Consider the following 20,791-nt stretch of genomic DNA (forward strand, 5'->3'; position numbering starts at 1 on the left):
GGAGGACTATTTCAGCCAACATTTCCCTAAGAGATTCATAAATTCCTTCGAGAATGATGCATAAGGTTCTTTCAGCAACATTTAGTTGAACATGACTGCCCATAACTGCTAAGAATGTTGCAAGATTGGAAATATGATCCTCGAGATGACGTGATGTAGACTCCAAATTGTTTGTTGTTTGGAGTATGACCCACTGTTGCAAAAAAGTCTTGTAGCTCATGAAAGTATTGGAAAATTTCAGTGAATGACATTTTAAATGAATCATAATTCAAAAGGCTAAAACAAGCTACACATTATTCAGTGAGAATTGTCAAATGTACACTTTCTATTCACATATTCACACTTTCTATTCACATATTCACACTTTCGCATAAATTTAGACTTTCATCTTATATATTCAGACTTTCATTCCATATATTCAGACTTTCATTTTATATATTCAGACTTTCATTTTATATATTCAGACTTTCATTCCATATATTCAGACTTTCATTCCATATATTCAGACTTTCATTTTATATATTCAGACTTTCATTCCATATATTCAGACTTTCATTTTATATATTCAGACTTTCATTTTATATATTCAGGCTTTCATTTTATATATTCAGACTTTCATTCCATATATTCAGACTTTCATTTTATATATTCAGGCTTTCATTTTATATATTCAGACTTTCATTTTATATATTCAGACTTTCATTCCATATATTCAGACTTTCATTTTATATATTCAGGCTTTCATTCCATATATTCAGACTTTCATTTTATATATTCAGGCTTTCATTTTATATATTCAGGCTTTCATTTTATATATTCAGACTTTCATTCTATATATTCAGGCTTTCATTTTATATATTCAGGCTTTCATTTTATATATTCAGGCTTTCATTTTATATATTCAGGCTTTCATTTTATATATTCAGACTTTCATTTTATATATTCAGGCTTTCATTTTATATATTCAGGCTTTCATTTTATATATTCAGGCTTTCATTTTATATATTCAGACTTTCATTTTATATATTCAGACTTTCATTCCATATATTCAGACTTTCATTTTATATATTCAGGCTTTCATTTTATATATTCAGGCTTTCATTTTATATATTCAGGCTTTCATTTTATATATTCAGGCTTTCATTTTATATATTCAGACTTTCATTTTATATATTCAGGCTTTCATTTTATATATTCAGACTTTCATTCCATATATTCAGACTTTCATTTTATATATTCAGACTTTCATTTTATATATTCAGACTTTCATTCCATATATTCAGACTTTCATTCCATATATTCAGACTTTCATTCCATATATTCAGACTTTCATTTTATATATTCAGACTTTCATTCCATATATTCAGACTTTCATTTTATATATTCAGACTTTCATTCCATATATTCAGACTTTCATTTCATATATTCAGACTTTCATTCCATATATTCAGACTTTCATTTTATATATTCAGACTTTCATTCCATATATTCAGACTTTCATTCCATATATTCAGACTTTCATTCCATATATTCAGACTTTCATTCCATATATTCAGACTTTCATTCCATAAATTCAGACTTTCATTTTATAAATTCAGACTTTCATTTTATATATTCAGACTTTCATTCCATATATTCAGACTTTCATTTTATATATTCAGACTTTCATTTTATATATTCAGGCTTTCATTTTATATATTCAGACTTTCATTCCATATATTCAGACTTTCATTTTATATATTCAGGCTTTCATTTTATATATTCAGACTTTCATTTTATATATTCAGACTTTCATTCCATATATTCAGACTTTCATTTTATATATTCAGGCTTTCATTCCATATATTCAGACTTTCATTTTATATATTCAGGCTTTCATTTTATATATTCAGGCTTTCATTCCATATATTCAGACTTTCATTTTATATATTCAGGCTTTCATTTTATATATTCAGGCTTTCATTTTATATATTCAGGCTTTCATTTTATATATTCAGGCTTTCATTTTATATATTCAGACTTTCATTTTATATATTCAGGCTTTCATTTTATATATTCAGGCTTTCATTTTATATATTCAGACTTTCATTTTATATATTCAGACTTTCATTTTATATATTCAGACTTTCATTCCATATATTCAGACTTTCATTTTATATATTCAGGCTTTCATTTTATATATTCAGGCTTTCATTTTATATATTCAGGCTTTCATTTTATATATTCAGGCTTTCATTTTATATATTCAGACTTTCATTTTATATATTCAGGCTTTCATTTTATATATTCAGACTTTCATTCCATATATTCAGACTTTCATTTTATATATTCAGACTTTCATTTTATATATTCAGACTTTCATTCCATATATTCAGACTTTCATTCCATATATTCAGACTTTCATTCCATATATTCAGACTTTCATTCCATATATTCAGACTTTCATTATATATTCAGACTTTCATTATATATTCAGACTTTTATTCCATATATTCAGACTTTCATTCCATATATTCAGACTTTCATTCCATATATTCAGACATTCATTTTATATTTTCAGACTTTCATTCTATATATATTCAGACTTAATTTTATAAATATAATTATTTCCTGAACGGCTTGCCATAATATATATATATATATATATATATATATATATATATATATATATATATATATATAGTAACCCTTTCTATTTTCTCAAAGATCAGATTATTCAGTTGATGTACACAAGGGTCTGTTTCACACCATATGGCATAACTGTAAATTAAATAACTGTAGCATTTCACTGCATCCACAAACTTATAAAATCCTCACAAAGCTCATGAGATTGGAAAAGTACATAATATTGATGCACAAATGCACAGTAAACCCATTGCAGGAAAATCTGATGGGTAGGATAAAATGTCTGTTTCTTTGCATTTTTGGAATAGAGAAATTGCCATAATGTCTATGAGGATATTAGCCTAATATTTCACCTACCAGACCGGAAATGATAAGAACAAAAACTAAACAGATATTAAGATTTATGCCCTGGTTTAGTTTGGCCAAGCACAACGCCTTTTGTTGGAAATCTACAGTATTCCATATGTTTTTCCCGATGTCTGACCGATTAGTACAGCCCAAAACATGACAATAAGTGACCATTTTCAGCAGCAATAATCAGCAACATATGCAAGTTTCAATAATCATAAAACTGGAACGTTCTAACAACCCTATTTCTGACCTGAAACTCAGAAATAGGGTTAAAAAAATAAAAATAAATGACCAGCGTAATCAGGGTCAATAAAGAAGATGATTGTATTGCATTTAGAACTTACATATAAAACAATATAATGAAAACACTCCAGGATAATTACAGTCTTTCACAATAACATCAGGTTTAATATTCTGCTGCATATAATTCATATTCAAAAGCAGCAGAAATAATAAAATAGACATAAAAATGACCTCTTAGCACCTCTGACTAACAAAGTAAAAAATACAAATAATAATCGCCGGTTTACTTCAGACGCACCATTATATTTCACAAACAGACGCGCAGGAAATGGTCCCTGTTGCTGGACTCTAGTAAGTGTAGTGTTGTTGACCGTTTTACTCTGGTAAAGGTTTTTTTTCACAACCACAGAGGTGCCCGAAACACTTGACATGTGTTCACTGCAGGAGTTCTTCCCAGGAAATGGGTTTGGAAAAGACCTCCCGTTCCAGCCAGAGGTCGTAGTTCATTTGGAAGTCTTCTGGAAGGTCGATCCGCTGTCCCAGCACGCTTTGCAGGCAGTTGTCCACCGGGAGGAATTCAGGATTGCTCTGGCTCTTATCGTAGCGTCGGCTGTTAAACCGTTCGATGCTGGCACGTAGTGCGCATTCTTCCGCCTGGAAATCCCACGGGCGAGCATCCAGGTCTGCTGTCAAAGACAGAGCTTGTTTAATTTTGACACTCAGGTGCAATAAAAAGTTTTGGGTGTAATAAATGATGCATTGAACCATTTACTGAAGAACCCAGAACATTGAAGTCCAGATTCTTCCCCTACTCACCGTTTCCGTAAGCCCAGTCGTCGTTGAGGCGATGGCGTACTTTCTGGTATATCGCTGACATCGTTTTCATGTTGCTCTTCCTCCACTGTCGTCCCAGATACTTGGTCTGGACTTTGAGCAGTTTCAGCACATAAAGCTGCATCATGGCCTGCTTGACCTTCAGCGCCCTCTTCAGGATTGGAGCAGATTTGAAAACCACCAACATCTAGAAAATGGCCAAATTTGAACGTCCTCTCCAGATACAATACAGTGCCTTGCAAAAGTATTCATACCCCTTCCATTTTTTTCCCCCTCAAGTTTTTTGTTATGTTGTTGCCTTATATTAAAATGCTTTAAATTACCTTTTCCCACATCAATCATTAATCTATACACCATAATGGCAAAGTAAAAAAAAACAGGGTTTTAACATCTTTGCAAATGTATTAACCTTATCTGAAGGCCGTTGAAATTTAGCTCAGGAGCATTCATATTGCTTGTAGATATTATTACACTTCAATTTAACCAGTGGCAAATTCAATTGAATGGGTATGATTTGGAAAGGCACAAACCTCAATAAAAGGTCTAAAAGATAAAAGTGCAAAACTCATACCAAAGCAAAAACCAAAGTTGTGAGAATTATGTTATGGTTTTTCATTATGGTGTATGGAGTGTAGACTCATGTGGGGGGAAAAGTAGTTTAAAACAGTTTAACACAAGGCAGCAACATAACAAAATGTGAGAAAATTAAGGTGTATGAATATTTTCGCAAGGCACTGTACATGAGCACAGAAAGCTGTAAAATAAAAATGTTTGGATTTGTTTGTGTGGTGTCTCACCATGGTCCTGGAGTGCTTCCATTTGGTGAGTTTATTAAGGATGCGCAACAGATTAATACAGGAGAACAAGTTCCTCCAGCAGAACTGATTATCATCACCAGCTTCCTGTAATCAAAAGCATCAAACAGCTCAAAGACTCGACTCAGATGAAGACTGAAAACATTCGGGTGTATATTTTTCTCACCATACTCTCAGCGGTGAGCTCTGGAAGCTCATGGACGATGCAGTGAGGGAAATCCAGAACTGAGATGCTGCCGAATAGATATGACAGATTACCCAAAATGCTAGAACAAGTACATTCTTCATGTTCCATTAAAATGTTTGGTGATTCTGAAATGACTAGAGTTTGACTTTAAGCTTCACCTGTTTTTAGCCGTGATGTAGGACATGATGTTCTGGTTGAAGAACTTCAGGATCAGCGGGATACAGTTGGCAAACACCAGATGCTGCGCCATGTGCTCAAACTAAAGAAGAAACTTGCTTTTTTACTGGACTTTTAAATGATTCCAATCACATTTCCTCACAAGGTTCCTCACAAACTGCTTCGAGGGTGTGCTTGTATATACCTGATAGACGTGGTTGAGTTTGAAGTGTTTCAGCAGCAGCAGCAGTATGGCTGATATTGCTTTGACAATGATTTCTTTATGGCGATTCACATCTACACCCAACTTCATACTCTGAAGAACCGTAGTGCTAGAGAGAGATAACAGAAAGTCAAACAATGCATGCTTAATGTGCAAAATTTAAACTAATAATAATAAAAAAGTCTACTGTCTATAGCTTAAAGCTGTATAAGGAATTGCTCACACAGAAGTCACTTTCAAACCAAGCAGTTGTATCTTGTTTATAGTGGCAAATTCACCGGACCAACTTAAAAATAATGGCCAATTTGTTTGGGGAACTTTTCTGATTGCATGAATTTCTATTGTAATGACTGGATTTCAACTATGCAACTTTGCAAAGCAACAGCTGGGGTGACCACATCTTTAGTAAAAGATACATCTATAGTACAAGATACACTAAAAGTCAAAAGTTTTTGATTAGTGAGACTTTTTAAAGGTTTTTTTTTTCCTTTTTCTATTAAGAAGTCTCTTCTGCTCACCAAGCCTGCATTTATTTGAACCAAAGTATAGAACATATTTTAATATGGAATTTATTCCTGTGATTTCAAAGCTACATTTTCAGCATCATTACGCCAGTCTACAGAGTCACATGATCCTTCAGGAATCATCAAAATTATAGAAATTAATACTCTAATTTAGCAAGGATGGTGTAAATTGATCAAAGGTGATGATAAAGACATTTACAATGTTACAAAATATCTATATTTCAGATTAATAGAAAGTTCAGAAGAACAGAATTTATCAAAGAAACTGAAAAAGAAATCTACTCAGCTGTTTTCAACATAATATTAATCATAATTTTTTGAGCAGCAAATCAGAATAGAATAATTTCTGAAGGATCAAGTGACTAGAGTGATGATGCTTAACATTCAGCTTTGAAATCACAAGAATACATTTTAAAATGTTAAAATATATTAAAATTATTATTTTAAAAATTATATTACATGAAAAACTATTTAAAACAATTATTTGAAATTGTGAAAACGTTTTTGCTGTACTTCGGATCTAAAAATCCAAATCTGGAATTGTATTAAAAGTGATCATATTCAATTTAAACACTTTAGTGACATTTTTGATTCTGACATAAAACATTTGCACAAATCTATTAAAATGACTTTTGCCTATGAATTTTCATTGAGCAATGCTAAATTTAACTATACTTTTAGTAAAGATAGACAAGATTGACCAATTCAGCTTCAAACACAGACTCAAGTTATTAAGAGAATCACTTTGATTCAGTGAGTCTGTTGACTCATTCAGATCATTAGCTAGCAAGTTTTATTCAAGAATCAGTCAGTCCGGCTGACAGAAAGCACAACAACATCTGCAGCTGTGCTGTTTGACAGTGTCTTACGGCATTTCCTCGGGCAGCACGTCTGCCAGGATGTTGATGGAGTCAGTCTTAGCTTTGGACGTGGGAGCAGCAGCCAAGAGAATCTTCAGCAGAGCAATCTGAACACACACACACACACAGTCTGTTACTATGAGAACATCTCAGATGTAATGGGACTAGTGTGTAAGTGACAGTTTCTCACCATATACTGTGGTAAACTGGGTAAAATACCCTGGTATAAGAGCTCTGTGGCACACAACTCCAGCTCTTCCTCACGCTAAATACACAAACAGAGAGTGTGTTTGTGTGTGTGTTGAGCTCACCATCAGACATTATATTGCAGCAGTGAACAGTGACTCACGCCGGACAGCGGGGTCTTCAGATACTCCTCTTCTTTAGTGCTCTGGACCTCAGCGATGGACACATACTTGTGCTGAAACGAACACACAAACTAAATGTTGACAAGGCAAACACTAATGCATTTTATTGGAGCAAGACACCACAAAACTATAGGGATTTTACTATGGTTAAGCTTAGTGGTGTCAAAAGTATCATCTTCGGTACTGAAATTTTAAAATGTAATTTCCCGCTAACATTTGATCGCTGTTGAGCTTATTCTTAAACAATGCCGATTGGCCATAGTGTCCACACGCTCAACAGATGCTACTGTGATAAGCTACAATGATCAATGCTTTATGCTACTTACTGAGCACAACAAGAGCTTTTAAAAGCCAAAAGTGATTTCAAATGTTTCTGTTGTGCTTCTGTGCTCAACAGCACTCAAATTTTTACGGGAAATGGATGCTTTTATATTTCAGTAACGACTGGTACTGAAGTCTGTACTTTAGCAACTCCACTTAAGATCATTAAACCATTTCAACAAAGTGTCAACAGTTACTGTTTTTAATAAACAGTGACAACAGCAATATGAGAAGTTTAAAAGACATATGTTTGGGCCATTCTACAGAACCGGTCAAAAGCTGCCATCCAACAACCAAAAAACATTAAAAAAAAGCAGTAGATGTTTACTAAGATTTTTCTGTTAGCTACAGAAACCCACAAATATATTTAAAATTATAGTAAGCTTAATATATATATATATATATATATATATATATATATATATATATATATATATATATACACACACACACAATCATCATTTATTGGCTATTTTGAATTGGGAGGCAGATGTCTCGAACCCTAATCCCTAAATTTCCACTTTATAAAATTCTATTAATATATTTACATTTTATATATATATATATATATATATATATATATATATATATATATATATATATATATATTCTTTGTAAATTATAAAATGTGTAAAACGCATTTTCAAGTGATTACCGTAATGTGTATGGTATAGTCCAATGGCTGACTCTGATTTTAACTTCACCCCTGCATTTATGATCAGGAAATATTTATGTGTGTATCTCTCTCTCATACATGTTGAGCAGAGAGACCCCATCGTTTTGAGGTAAATGTATTCATAAGTATGAAAAAACAAAATTTCACTATAATTGAACACTTCCGTTTCATAAAATTAAACTGCGGACATAAATCTGCGAACAACATAACTTTAGACGTTTACTCTCAGAAAATCCTGTTTTCGACGGTGGGTTTTCGTTCTGAAAAGAAACCCAGGCTCAGGGAAATTAGCACAGCCGATCCTAAAACACGTCGGCTACCGCTTCAGGAAGAGCTGCAGCACTGTGCCAGTCTAAACTAAACAGAATAGAGGTTTAAATCCCAGTTAACCTAGATTTCAAAGATGCGGTTTACTCTGGGAACTCACTAACGGCCATCTGATCATTAGTGCTGTTTGTCTATGGCCTTTATGTTGGCTTAAACATCCTGTTTATACTGCGAGAGAGGTGTGTTATTCACTGCAATGTCCACATGTTTTATTACAAGCAAGAAAAATGCGATTATATATATTTAAAAAGAGTGTTCATTTCATTAACTATTATAATAGCCTACAGTAAAATTCCTCTGTACTGTATAATGTCTAAGTCACATTAGAAATCTGTTATGATCAGGCACAATGCAAGGATCAGACGTTATCCCAGAATTGAACTTGTGACATTCACAAACTAGACCACAAAAAGTAATATTTCCTTATTTCACCCTCAAATTCCTTTATTATTTCCTTAAAACGTCAACAGCAGGCGTGACCGCTAACATGAGCCTGTGCGTGAGATAAAATGACTCATATATTTGGCTAACCACTAAGCATGATGAGTGACCACTATTATGTAGAACAACCTTTTCTAGAAGACTGATATGTCTTACGTTTTGTGCCAGTGTGCTGCTCAGTTACGATCTACTTCAAGAAAGCTCACGGAAAGTCGTTACATGTTGCCCTCTTGTGGTGGTTTGTTAGTGTCAAAGCAGAAAGTATATGTATTTCAAATACTACACACATAAAATAAATATTATTATAGCCTAATCTCAGTGATAAAGTGTGTTCTGAAGTGTCCTAAAATTAACTGGTGTCTGTATTTTAATGTCTGCACAATGCTTTCACTTGTGTGTCAAATGGAGGGAAATAGTATTTTTGTGTATTTAGGCCTGACTCATGAATTTAAACTATCAGCACTTCTATTTTAAACGTTTTAGGGGAAATTAAATCATGTTTTTTTTTTATTCGGTTCAGCAGAAGAACAGGCCTTTTAACATCCTAAAACCACTGGTAAAATATATTAATCGAAATACCTCAAAATATGAAAGATGTCATGTGCTCTGATAATAGATGTGGGATTAATATGATTCCTCTAATCAAGATAAAAAAATATGAGAATTAACGGCACAGTTACAATAAATCTGTATTATTATACAATAATGCATACATGCAAAATCTGTGGGATAATTTTTTTTCCAAGATGTTTCCAACTCTTGACTTTGAACCAGTTCTGTAAAATGGCCCATGTATGGATCATATTGTAAATATGCATGATATGCATGAGCAGGGTGGGGTTATGTTAATGAGCCATGTTCCTTGCATTGCGTTAGCAAGCTCAAGGTTGTGGGTTCGATTCCCAGGGAACACATGTTAGGTAAAAAATGTTAGCGTGAATGCACTGTAAGTTGCTTTGGATAGAAGCGTCTGCTAAATGCATAAATTAGTTTAATTTAAATTTAATTTATTTATGTGGTGCTTATTACCTGTTTGAGAGTTTTGATGCTTTCATGTATGGGTCTGGGCAAACCAACCACTGTATCCGTGTCACTGCAACACAGACGCAAACATGCATCACTGCGGCTCACAGGAAGTAAACAATCAAGCTTCAGAAAACACACTCACTTTCCCAGCGTGTAACCGATGAATTTACTCCTGCTGGACTCCAGGAAGTTTTCAATATCCTTTTCCCTTTTAAAACAAAAGCAGAAATTGCATTTGCCTTCAAACCCATCAAATCAACCGCATCAAATGGATGTAATCAAGCTCCTACCTGACTTTCGGAGCCCACGGCAGACCCTTGGGGAAACAGACCCTCTCAGAGGGGGGATGCGGGATGGGAGGCGGCATGACCTCATCACGCTCCAGCGGGAAAGGCTCCGCCTCCAGAGAGTTGTCGTTCTCGTCATTCTCCTCTTCGTCCTCGCGGGCGTCATCAGCTTTATACGGGTCCTTCTCGTTAAACGCATCCAGATTGTCCTGCTTTATAAGACCCTGAAGAAAAAGACGAATTTAAGGATTGTTTTATTTTGATCTAAAATCCACTTATGATGTGCGTCACATTTCTGTTACTTTGTGTTCTCTCCGGGCACATCTCTGCTGTTGCTCGATGAGGTCGGAGGCGGACGCTGGCGGGGACGCAGCTCTCATGCTCCTCACCACGCGGATGCTGTCCTCCGGCAGCGACGGGAGACCCAGTGCCACCCGTTTACTGACTTTACTGCACTGCAGCTGCTCGAACCCTCCCAGAGTGAACTGGGATGCATCAGGAAACACGCAGACAAAACCATTAACACAACAGGCACTTGGTGTGATTTAGTCCAAAGCTGCACTTTAACTCACCAGGATGGTCTTCCACAGCAGTAGCAGGACTTTCTTCATGGGGAAATGGGGCGCGTGGCCGCTGCAGAACTTGGTGACCATCCCAAACAGCATGACGGAGACGGGCTCGTGGTTATAGAGAGGAGAACCTGCCGGGAAACATCGGAAACAATTCTACTCTTCCATACTCAACATGTCTCTTCAGATAGAGCATCACAGTTTAGGTCAGCTGGAACACATGCAGACCGAGTTCAGACTTGAAGGTTTCTCTGATGGTTCTCCACTCTGGACTGTCTGTGGGTTCTTCACGCTGGATGGCCTCCACCATCAGATACATGATGTTCAGCAGCACCCTGAAAACACGCACACAGAGAGGGTTATGGAGGACTGCGAGTGCCACTTATAATAAATAAATAAATAAAAATAAATAAATAAATAAACCAATGATCAGTAAACCACGTGCAAATAAATTACAAATGACAAATTAATAAGTACACATTTTTATTTGTTTAGAAATGTAGTTAAATGAAACCGTAGGAAATAAATAAATACATTTTAAAAACAAAAAACACTTGAATGTATCAGAAAGTAAATTAATCACTTTACAAATGCACACATAAATATTTACGAGTTTTATTTATGTTTAAAATATGAAATGTAACAAAATAAATGAATACATACAATTTTAAAACTGACAAATAAATAGAGATTTAAAACATTTTTTAATTTTGTCTGAAAAGGCAGTTGTAATGTAACAATACATATTACAACAGAATTGTAACAATAAATCAATTTACAAAGCTGACAAATTAACAGAAGTTTTAACTCATGTTTAAAAATGTGGATAAATGTAACAAAAAATAAGTGAATCGCTGTTTAAGTAAACAAATAATGTAGTTAAATATATAAGTAAAACACTTACTAAAAATAAAATTAAATCATAACACAACTTATTAAAAAATAAATAAATAGACATTTGAAAAAAGAAATTAATTCTTGTTTAAAAATGTACTTAAATGTAACAAAATATAAAGAAATCACATTCAAATTGACCAAAAAATTGAGGTAAATGTAACAATATATATTTTTTAATCGCTTAATAACTTTTATTATTTTTTATAAGTTAAATTTAGCAATAAAATAATGTATTATGAATTTACTTTTCAAATTGACAAATAGAAGTTTAATAACAAAATACAATAACACCTAATTTTATAAATTTGCATTAGCAATTGCTTTTCTATTTTGTATTCATCCGCTAAATTAAAAACGACATTTCACAATTCACATGTGGGACAATGAATGCTCTGTTCCCCATTAGTCAACAGCTAGTTAGCACATGTGGTGTTGTACCTGAGGTCAGTGCTGTCAGCCAGTGAAATGGCAGGTTTCCTGACCGCACTGCTGCATGCAGCACTGTTACTGAGAGACATTTAACACAGAGTTGAGTTATTAAAGCTTACAGATGTGAAACATGACTGTCTGTGCGTGCTGTTCATCTCACTCGATCTCCATGTTGAGCAGCTCCACCAGTGTAGTGAAGGCTCCCACATCCAGCAGCAGGAAGACGTTATACCTCATCCAGTGCTGCACCTCCAGATCTGATGAGCACTCGCCGAACGTCCCTGAAAACACACCAATCAGAGCTTGTTAACACTGAAATGCATGCGTAAATAAAGATTACAGATCGCGATTTACCTTGAGCTATGTACAGGATGGCTCTGGCGACTTTTAAGCGGCGCTCTCGGCAGATCACGTCCAGTCCGTCCAGCAGACGCATGGCATGAGCTCTGTGCTGAACCCAATCCAGTTCGGTCCATTTCTGATCAGGCACTGCAGAAACACAAACGTGATCTTTTGTAACACATAGATCCTCTTAGATGCACACACAAAAAAACTAGAATTTTGAATTTGAATTTGAAACCTGCAAATGTGTGTAACTATGAAACAGTCAAGTGAAAAAATAAGAGTTTAACACTTACTATGAGTGTGAAAATCCTCTTCGAAGCACTTTCTGTTGAGCAGGAACTCTGGTCCCTCTGTGTAACTGTACAACTCTACAAACAGCGTTTCATATTGGAAAACAACATGTTATTGTTGTCCGTTATTTGTTTATGATTTGCTATATTATTACATAAGAAAATGTCATTTACAGAACCAAATTACTCTCACCTGAAAGTTCAACGGTCCATTTATCAGTATCTGAATACTCAAACTCCAGATCAGGTGATTCTGAAAGACCCTGAGACACAAACACAACATATTAGTCTGATTATCATATCCATTGTTTTTATGTCTTTCTGAGTCACTGTAATTGTCCATCATCAGCTGACAACTGATTACAGCTCAACCTTTCAAGAGAGACAAAATAGCTGTTTGGAATAAGCTCATCCTTGTGGTGCTTACATGCATTTATTGTGCACTTGTAGGGAAATCCAATTGTTAAAAAGCTATTTATAAAAACCGTAGGCCATTTTTACTAACTGCTTGTGGGAGCGCAAACCATCTTTTGGTGTTAAAATAGTACTTTCAGGAATTGCTAAAGAAATAAAGAATGAGCACTGAATTTTGGTTAACACTTTCTATGAACCCCATATTTATAATACATTATAAGGGTACTCTTAAGGCATTATAATGAATGCATAATGCATTACAAAATCAATCTTATAATATGTTATATCAACTCATGAATAATCATAACAACAATTATAATACATCGTAATACTTACGTATATGTGGTTACAGGTTTAAGAGTATGATTATTTATAACACAATGAACACCATATTAAATCAACTTAATTTACAGTATAATAGACTGTATCATATCTTGACATTGTTTATTTCAGATCTGCACAGTGTCTTACTACAGCTTGTGAGTGGTTAGATATTGAGTGTTTCTTTTGGAGCTACTGTTAATTTATTGATGTGAGCTTAATACTCCAACTGTAAAAAAAATTCAATGTTTTTTATGGTTACATTTTATTTTGACTGTCCCCTTAATCAATCGACTATAAGTGACTTTGCAACTGCATCCCAACTAACTCTCATTGGAGTATCAGTATGCTCAAGAATGGTAGAATCTAGTTTGGTAGAATAAGTTCAAAGCAAATGTGTCTTATTACACATTCATCTGATCTGATATCTGATATTATGGTTGTCTGAGAGAGAGAGAAAAAAAAAAGTTATTATTATTATTATTATTACTTCTTATAAGTGGTCTTTGGCCGCTTTAAGTAAAGTTGTATCAGAACAATGGCAAGTTAAGAGACTTATAATACATTATAACTATGAGAAATATAATCCATTGTAAAAGTTGAAGCAACATGTTCATTGTGTTATAAATCATCATACTCTTAAAAGCTATAACCAAAAATAATTAAATATTATAATATATTAAAACTGTTCTTATGAATATTCATGAGATGATACAACATATAAGTTTTTTTTTATAATGCCTTATGCATTCATTATAATGCCTTAAGAATACCCTTATAATGTATTATAAATATGGGCTTCATAGAAAGTGTTGCCGAATTTTGCACCTGATCTTATTGAATATGTAATTGTAGAAGTTTCCTTTTATACGCAACATTTATGGGAGGAGAGTATTAAAACGAATCACGCAAAGCAATTTACTAACGTTTGTGCTCGCCAAATTACTAGTATTTGCATCATTTTTTTACGCAAAAAAAAAAAGTGTGAACTAAAGTTGGTGTATGAAGGATTGACAACGAGAGTTTGAACTAGGTATTGCAGTCTAAATTCAAAATTATTAGAGAGGGTTATTTTTTTTTTTTACCCAGGACCTCCTCCTGAGACTTGATGCACACGAAGGTTGCCAGATTGACAACACCAACAGGAACTGACCCTTTCGTTTGGCAGCTTCCATGACTGAAATTAATCTCGCTATGTTTTCGTCAACTGGCAACTCAGGGTGCTGAAATACAATTGAGTAAACTAGAAGTTCACAAACCAAAACAGAGACTACATTCCGGCTCAGAACACACATTTTCAAAGGAGAATAACTGTCTGTAGCATTGTTCTTCAGATAAACAACTATGTTAACTTACCATGTTTCTTAAATATCTGCAAACATATTCCGCTATTTTTATGCTTTAGTTGAGTCAAATATTTACATACAGCACCTTTAAAGCAGGTGGTAGCCTAATTTGTGCTGCACTTGGTAGGTTGCTCTCCTCATTATGGAAATGATCCGGTTGCGTCCGTGTTGTTTATTGTGCACATTGTCACAGAATTTTCCCCTTCCATCGACGCTTTCATGGAATTGTGCTTTAATACTAATTTGCCATGTTTAGTCAATCTGGCCCCATATGAGCAATTAACATATTAAAGAAATAAAAAGTACTTTAGGCGAGTACATTTTTATATATACATTTTAAAACACTTAAGTAAGTTTTAACCACGCAATAATGTCAAATTTAACTCTTTAATTTTAATTACCTTTTACATTATTGCATTAATAACCAATGGTTGGTTATACTTTACAGATGTGTTATTTATAATACTTAAATACATGATGTACAGGTTTAGATTAAAATGACATGAGCACACTTTAACCATATTTCAAAGAAAACAGAATTATGTAAATACTTTATTAAAGTTGGTCATAAAAGCACTGTTCATAAAATATGAGTGCATTTATTTTCAATTTAATCTATGATACATTTTCATGTAACAGCAAATTTCATGCAATTAAAAGACTGAAAGCACGGCATTTAATCTGCATTTTAATATATTATTTTAAGTATGCTAGATCCACAATAAGTAGTTTTATTACTACAGAGAGATACTGGTGTTTAAATATTAATATTATGACAAATATGGTTTATTATGTTCATCGTACAGTCAGCCGTTATCTAGGGTTAAATAACCAATCAGAATGAAAAAGCCGAGAGAAGAGATGAATCACAACCTATCATTAAAGGTCGATGTTAATTACATGCATCAATCACGCTGTGTTATTCATTAATATAATAATTATATTATATATTTATTATATATTAATTATAAAATAATTATAAAATAATATGAGGGGGAGATATATATATATATATATATATATTCAAAAAGCAAGTTAACTGTTGTTTAATTAATTTTGAGTTTTGTTACTAAGCACTGGTCATGAACATTTACAATAACGATGCTCTTTTCATATTCTGAGCTACAGTTATAAATAATCTATTAATTTTATTAATATTTTAATGTTGCTAATGTTTACGCTAACACTTCTGTCAAAACAGACTGCAAAATTGCATATATACAATCACAAGGGTCTAAACAGCTTCGTCTGACTCTTACCTCAGAGTCCTTCCTCTGGTTTCTGCTGAACTCGGCTCGCATTTTATTCGGCAACATTTGGTTCTGTTTCTGTTTGTTGTTAGCTGATAAACCGACACCCTCGATCTTCACTCCACTTCCGGCTCCCGCTCCACACTCTCGCGATACTACAACCTGAGAGGCTTCAGCGGCTCCTGACGTGATGTTCAATGGTTTATTTCATGACCTTGATTTAATATAATTATTGCTATTTTTTACTCACACAATTACTTTTCATAATATATGAGGGCACCGCATGTTCCTTCAAGGTAAATAAACAGATAAATACATGAATGAATGATTGAATGAATGAATGAATGAATGAATGAATGAATGAATGAATGAATGAATGAATGAATGAATGAATGAATAAATAAATAAAAGGGTAACTAAATAATGCGATCCTGGACTGATACCACAAAACCATAAAAGTAATCAGGGCACATTTTGTGAAATTCAGATTTATACATATTCTGATAGCTGAATAAATAAGCTTTCAGTTGGTGCATGGCTTGTTAGGACAATGGGATCATATTTGGATGAGATACAACTGTTTGAAAATCTGGAATCTGAGGGTGCAAACAAACAAACACAAATTCTCAATATTTAGAAAATCACCTTAAAAGTTGTGTCCAAATGAATTCTTAGCAATGCATATCATTAAAATAAAATAATAATTTTGGATATATTTACAATATGAAATATACAAAATATATTCATGGAACATGATCTTTACTTTATATTCTAATACATTTAGGGATAAAATAATAATAATAATAAAAATTTTTGGACCCATACAATGTTGTTGGCTATTGCTGCAAATATACCCTTGCTGCTTATGAATACTTTTGGGGTTCAGGGTCACATATAATGAATATAATGTAGGCCTAAATATGCAAAAACTAAGCATTTGTTGTACAATTGTGTATTATATTAATACTGGTATAATTAATTGCATGCTAGCCTCATGAAAATTTCAGATAATGAATTGTCTATACTGACTTATATCCACACATTTGCTGGCAGATCCACATTTGAGATTTTATCACCTTTATGAGTATGTGACAGGAATCTGAAAACCACAGACATCTAAAAGTAGCAGAAATGTAGGATACTCTTGTTAGTAAAGAAGGTGGCAAGGCTACGGTCAAGTGACAAAGAAACATTCCAAGTGTAAAGAACTACTTTAGATTAAATAACTTACTTGTACGCCCACCAGGGGTCGCTAGAGGATCAAAACATTGCTGCCAACCCTCTGCTGGAGGCTTATGGTAATGCCAAGACTGCGAGGAATGACCAACTCATCTCGTTTTTTAAGTCAGTGAGGTCAGAGTAAATACATTTTTTTGCATTTTGTTATACATACGGAATCATTTCTATCTCTTCAGTGTAAACTCACTAACATTCACTTTGGATCCACACGAAAACTGGCTTCAGCTGATTTTGAAACTTGTGAGTCATGCTACTTCTAGACTAATATATTGTTTAGTTGGGATGACATGAACTGCATATTCAAAGTCAATGTTTTATATCAAAGATGTGCTGGAAAAGTCAAGAGTAACATTCCAGCTGTTTGCTGATAGGAGCTATATATCTACTGACCAGGTAATGATAGTACAAAAGTCAAAGCTGCCTGCCAAAATTTTTTTTGTTATTTCACAGTTTTGGTTATTTGGTATTGCTAGTTGGTGGCCTCAAAGCAAAGAACACAGAAACACACAAAGAACTACTATCCTGTCATGGAGAGCGATTAACATTGAATTTGATGTTTTACAAAGGCCCTGCTTATCACCACCAATCCATATCTATCCAGATGATCAGCCAGGGTGAAATCATGGTCAAGAGTATCAGTGACGTAGAGGGTTCATTATCACAGATGTAAGTGCACAACTGCATAACTATTCTTTTTTAATTAACAGTTTATGATCAAAAATCCATTTAAAAGAACAACGCAGAAGATAATACAGATGCTTCTATAATGTTCATTTATTTTGTTGGTATAAAAAATATGGCTACTGATATTCTGGGCTTCAGCACTGAAGAGAAAATAAGCATCTGCAAGCTGACAGGTGCTGTGATGCATCATGGAAACATTCAAGCAGAAGCAGACAGAGGAGCAAGCTGAACCTGAGGCACTGAGGGTAAGGCTTTTGAGATTCTCCATGTAAACTGTTTCCTCATGCAAAGCACTTTACATTTTAGGCTACTTCAGGGCACTGTCACTGAGATGAGTGTACTATAATTTATTTTCTTACTTATATTTTATTATTTCCTCTGTAAGAATTGAGATATTAAAGACAACAGTCAGGAGTAAGAATTTGCCTGTGTTGAATTAAACCGCTTGCAGCAGCATTGCATTAACTTCACAGATGTGGAACTGCAACAGTTCTTCAACCACCACACATTTGTGATGGAGCAAGAGGAGTGCAAGAAAGAAGGCACTGAACGGGAGTTCACTGAATTCGGTATGGACTTGGCTGCTTGCATTGAACTCATTAAGAAGGCAATTTGAGTAAAAGAGTTCCCTTTCAAGGGAACTTTGAACTGCGTCCTCTAGGGGGCACTATGGGGAACACCTCGTCGTGACCCATGTCTGAAGCATACATTGAAAAAAACTCCAACTAGTTGGCCGGCTACAGCCTCTGACGTCACTACCCGCGCCACTATAAACAAGCACCTGGAGAAAACGTCATTATCTTCTTCGTCTTCACTGACTGTTTTGTTTTGAAGCATGCAAGAGCTTTGGATGAAGAGCACGCACACCATGTCTTTGAGGAGGAAGTCTGCGTGCATTGTGAGCATTTTTTCAATGAAAAAAGCTCCGCTCTCGTTCGTCTCTTTCTGAGAAAAAAAAAGGCAGCCATCTGCTTCCCGCGGTTAAGGACCCGCCGCTGCTGAGGCACGGAGGAGAATGACCTTGTGAGAATACAGGTGGATCTGGCTGAATGGTTTAAAGAGGGACTTTCCCTTTCGAGCTCGTGATGGCGGCAGACGAGAGAGAGCCTCAGGAGGATGATGTTATATCTTTAACACTTTCTGATACCGAGGTCAGTGCTCTGCTGGGTTTTTACCCAGGAAGAGCAGGAGATATCCGGTCCGGACTAAAAGGAGGATCCCATTGAGCAGGGCTCCAGCGCAGGATGGTGGGTGAGTATGTAACCCTTTCTGTATATACTTATGTGTATTAAATTGCAAATGTGGAGGTATTCACAGAATTTTACTTTGAAGAGTTTTTTTTAAAGAAAAAGCTGAGAGTGAAACGGAAGTGATAAGGAGGGGCAGAAAATTTATTTCGCCATTTCTCGCTGTTCCTTTGTTTTTTTTTTCCGGGAACAGCATTTGACGAGCATCAAGGTGAGCTGACGAGGGGCTGGACCAAGCTCGTGCTGCTGCGAGTCCTATCACGAGAGGACATGATTGCTGTGAAAGGAAATGTTTCTTAACATACGTATACAAGTATATGCATATACTGTTGTTTATTACAATTATATTATTATTTTTATATATTCTTATTCCGTTTTTCTTTTCTTGATTATTACTATTTTATCCTGCAATGTATCTATAAAAATATAGTTTATAAATTAGTCCCTATACAGTCATGGACAAAAATATTGGTAAATATGATCAAAGAAGGCTGTGAAAATTAATCTGCATTGTTAATCCTTTTGATCTTTCATTAAAAAAATTCACAAAAATATTTCCTTTCATTGAATAATAAGAATTTAAAATGTGGGGAAATATCATTATGAAATAAATGTGTTTCTCTAATACACATTGGCCACAATTAACGGCACCCTTTTATTCAATACTTTTTGAAACCTCCATTTGACATCTTGACGGGTCTAAATGTTCTCCTATAATGCCTGATGAGGTAAGAGAACACCTGACAAGAGATCAGAGACCGTTCCTTCATCCAGAATCACTCCAGACCCTTCAGATTCCCAGCTTCTCCTCTTCAGTTCACTCCTCTCATTTTCTGTAGGGTTCAGGTCAGAGGACTGGAATGGCTATAGCAGAAGCTTGGTTTTGTGCTCAGTGGCCCATTTTTGTGTTGTTTGTGAGGTTTGCGTTTGGATTAGTGTACGGTTGAATGATCCAAACATGGCCCATTATAAGATTTCTAACAGAGTCAGTCACTTACTGATTTTTTATCTGTTGGTATTTAATAGAATCAAAGCCATGTGTCTAAACAAGATGTCCAGGACCTCCAGCAGAAATATAGGCCCACAACATCAAAAATACAGCAGTATATTTCATTGTACACATGGGGTACTTTTTATCCCTGTTTTCACCAAACCCATCTTGAGTGTTTACTGCTAAAAAGCTCATTTTTGGTTTCATCTGATCATAGAAGCCAGTCCCATTTGAAGTTCAGTCGTGTCTGATAACTGAATATGCTTTAGTTTGTTTTTGGATGAGCTAGGAGAATTTTTCTTGAAACCCTCCCAAACAACATGTGTTGATGTAGGTTCTGTTTGACAATTTTTTTTAAGGTTTTCTGAACCAGAAACTCAACTATTTTCTGCAATTCTCCAGCTGTGATCCTTGGAGAGTCTTTAGCCACTCAAACTGACCTCCTCACCATGCATTAGGACGATATAGACACATGACCTCTTCCAGGCAGTTTTCTAACATTTTC

General features: G+C 34.6%; 1 protein-coding gene across 1 annotated transcript; it reads right to left on the reverse strand.

The window, feature by feature from the left end:
* Positions 1 to 3,276: 3,276 nt before the first annotated feature.
* Positions 3,277 to 17,613, reverse strand: LOC113040607 (striatin-interacting protein 1 homolog). The gene is made up of 22 exons (XM_026198907.1): positions 17,562 to 17,613; positions 16,135 to 16,307; positions 12,988 to 13,057; positions 12,798 to 12,872; positions 12,514 to 12,648; positions 12,320 to 12,440; positions 12,169 to 12,237; positions 11,062 to 11,168; positions 10,837 to 10,964; positions 10,567 to 10,749; positions 10,268 to 10,488; positions 10,120 to 10,185; positions 9,981 to 10,044; positions 7,168 to 7,239; positions 7,009 to 7,083; positions 6,828 to 6,925; positions 5,417 to 5,543; positions 5,214 to 5,314; positions 5,035 to 5,101; positions 4,851 to 4,955; positions 4,036 to 4,240; positions 3,277 to 3,905 (listed from the first exon to the last, which is right to left on the reverse strand). Exons 1-22 carry the CDS (start codon positions 17,611 to 17,613, stop codon positions 3,655 to 3,657), a joined length of 2,565 nt encoding a protein of 854 aa, XP_026054692.1. The 3' UTR covers positions 3,277 to 3,654.
* Positions 17,614 to 20,791: the final 3,178 nt, after the last annotated feature.

Source organism: Carassius auratus, chromosome 22 (assembly GCF_003368295.1).
Source record: "Carassius auratus strain Wakin chromosome 22, ASM336829v1, whole genome shotgun sequence".
Lineage (NCBI taxonomy): Eukaryota > Metazoa > Chordata > Actinopteri > Cypriniformes > Cyprinidae > Carassius > Carassius auratus.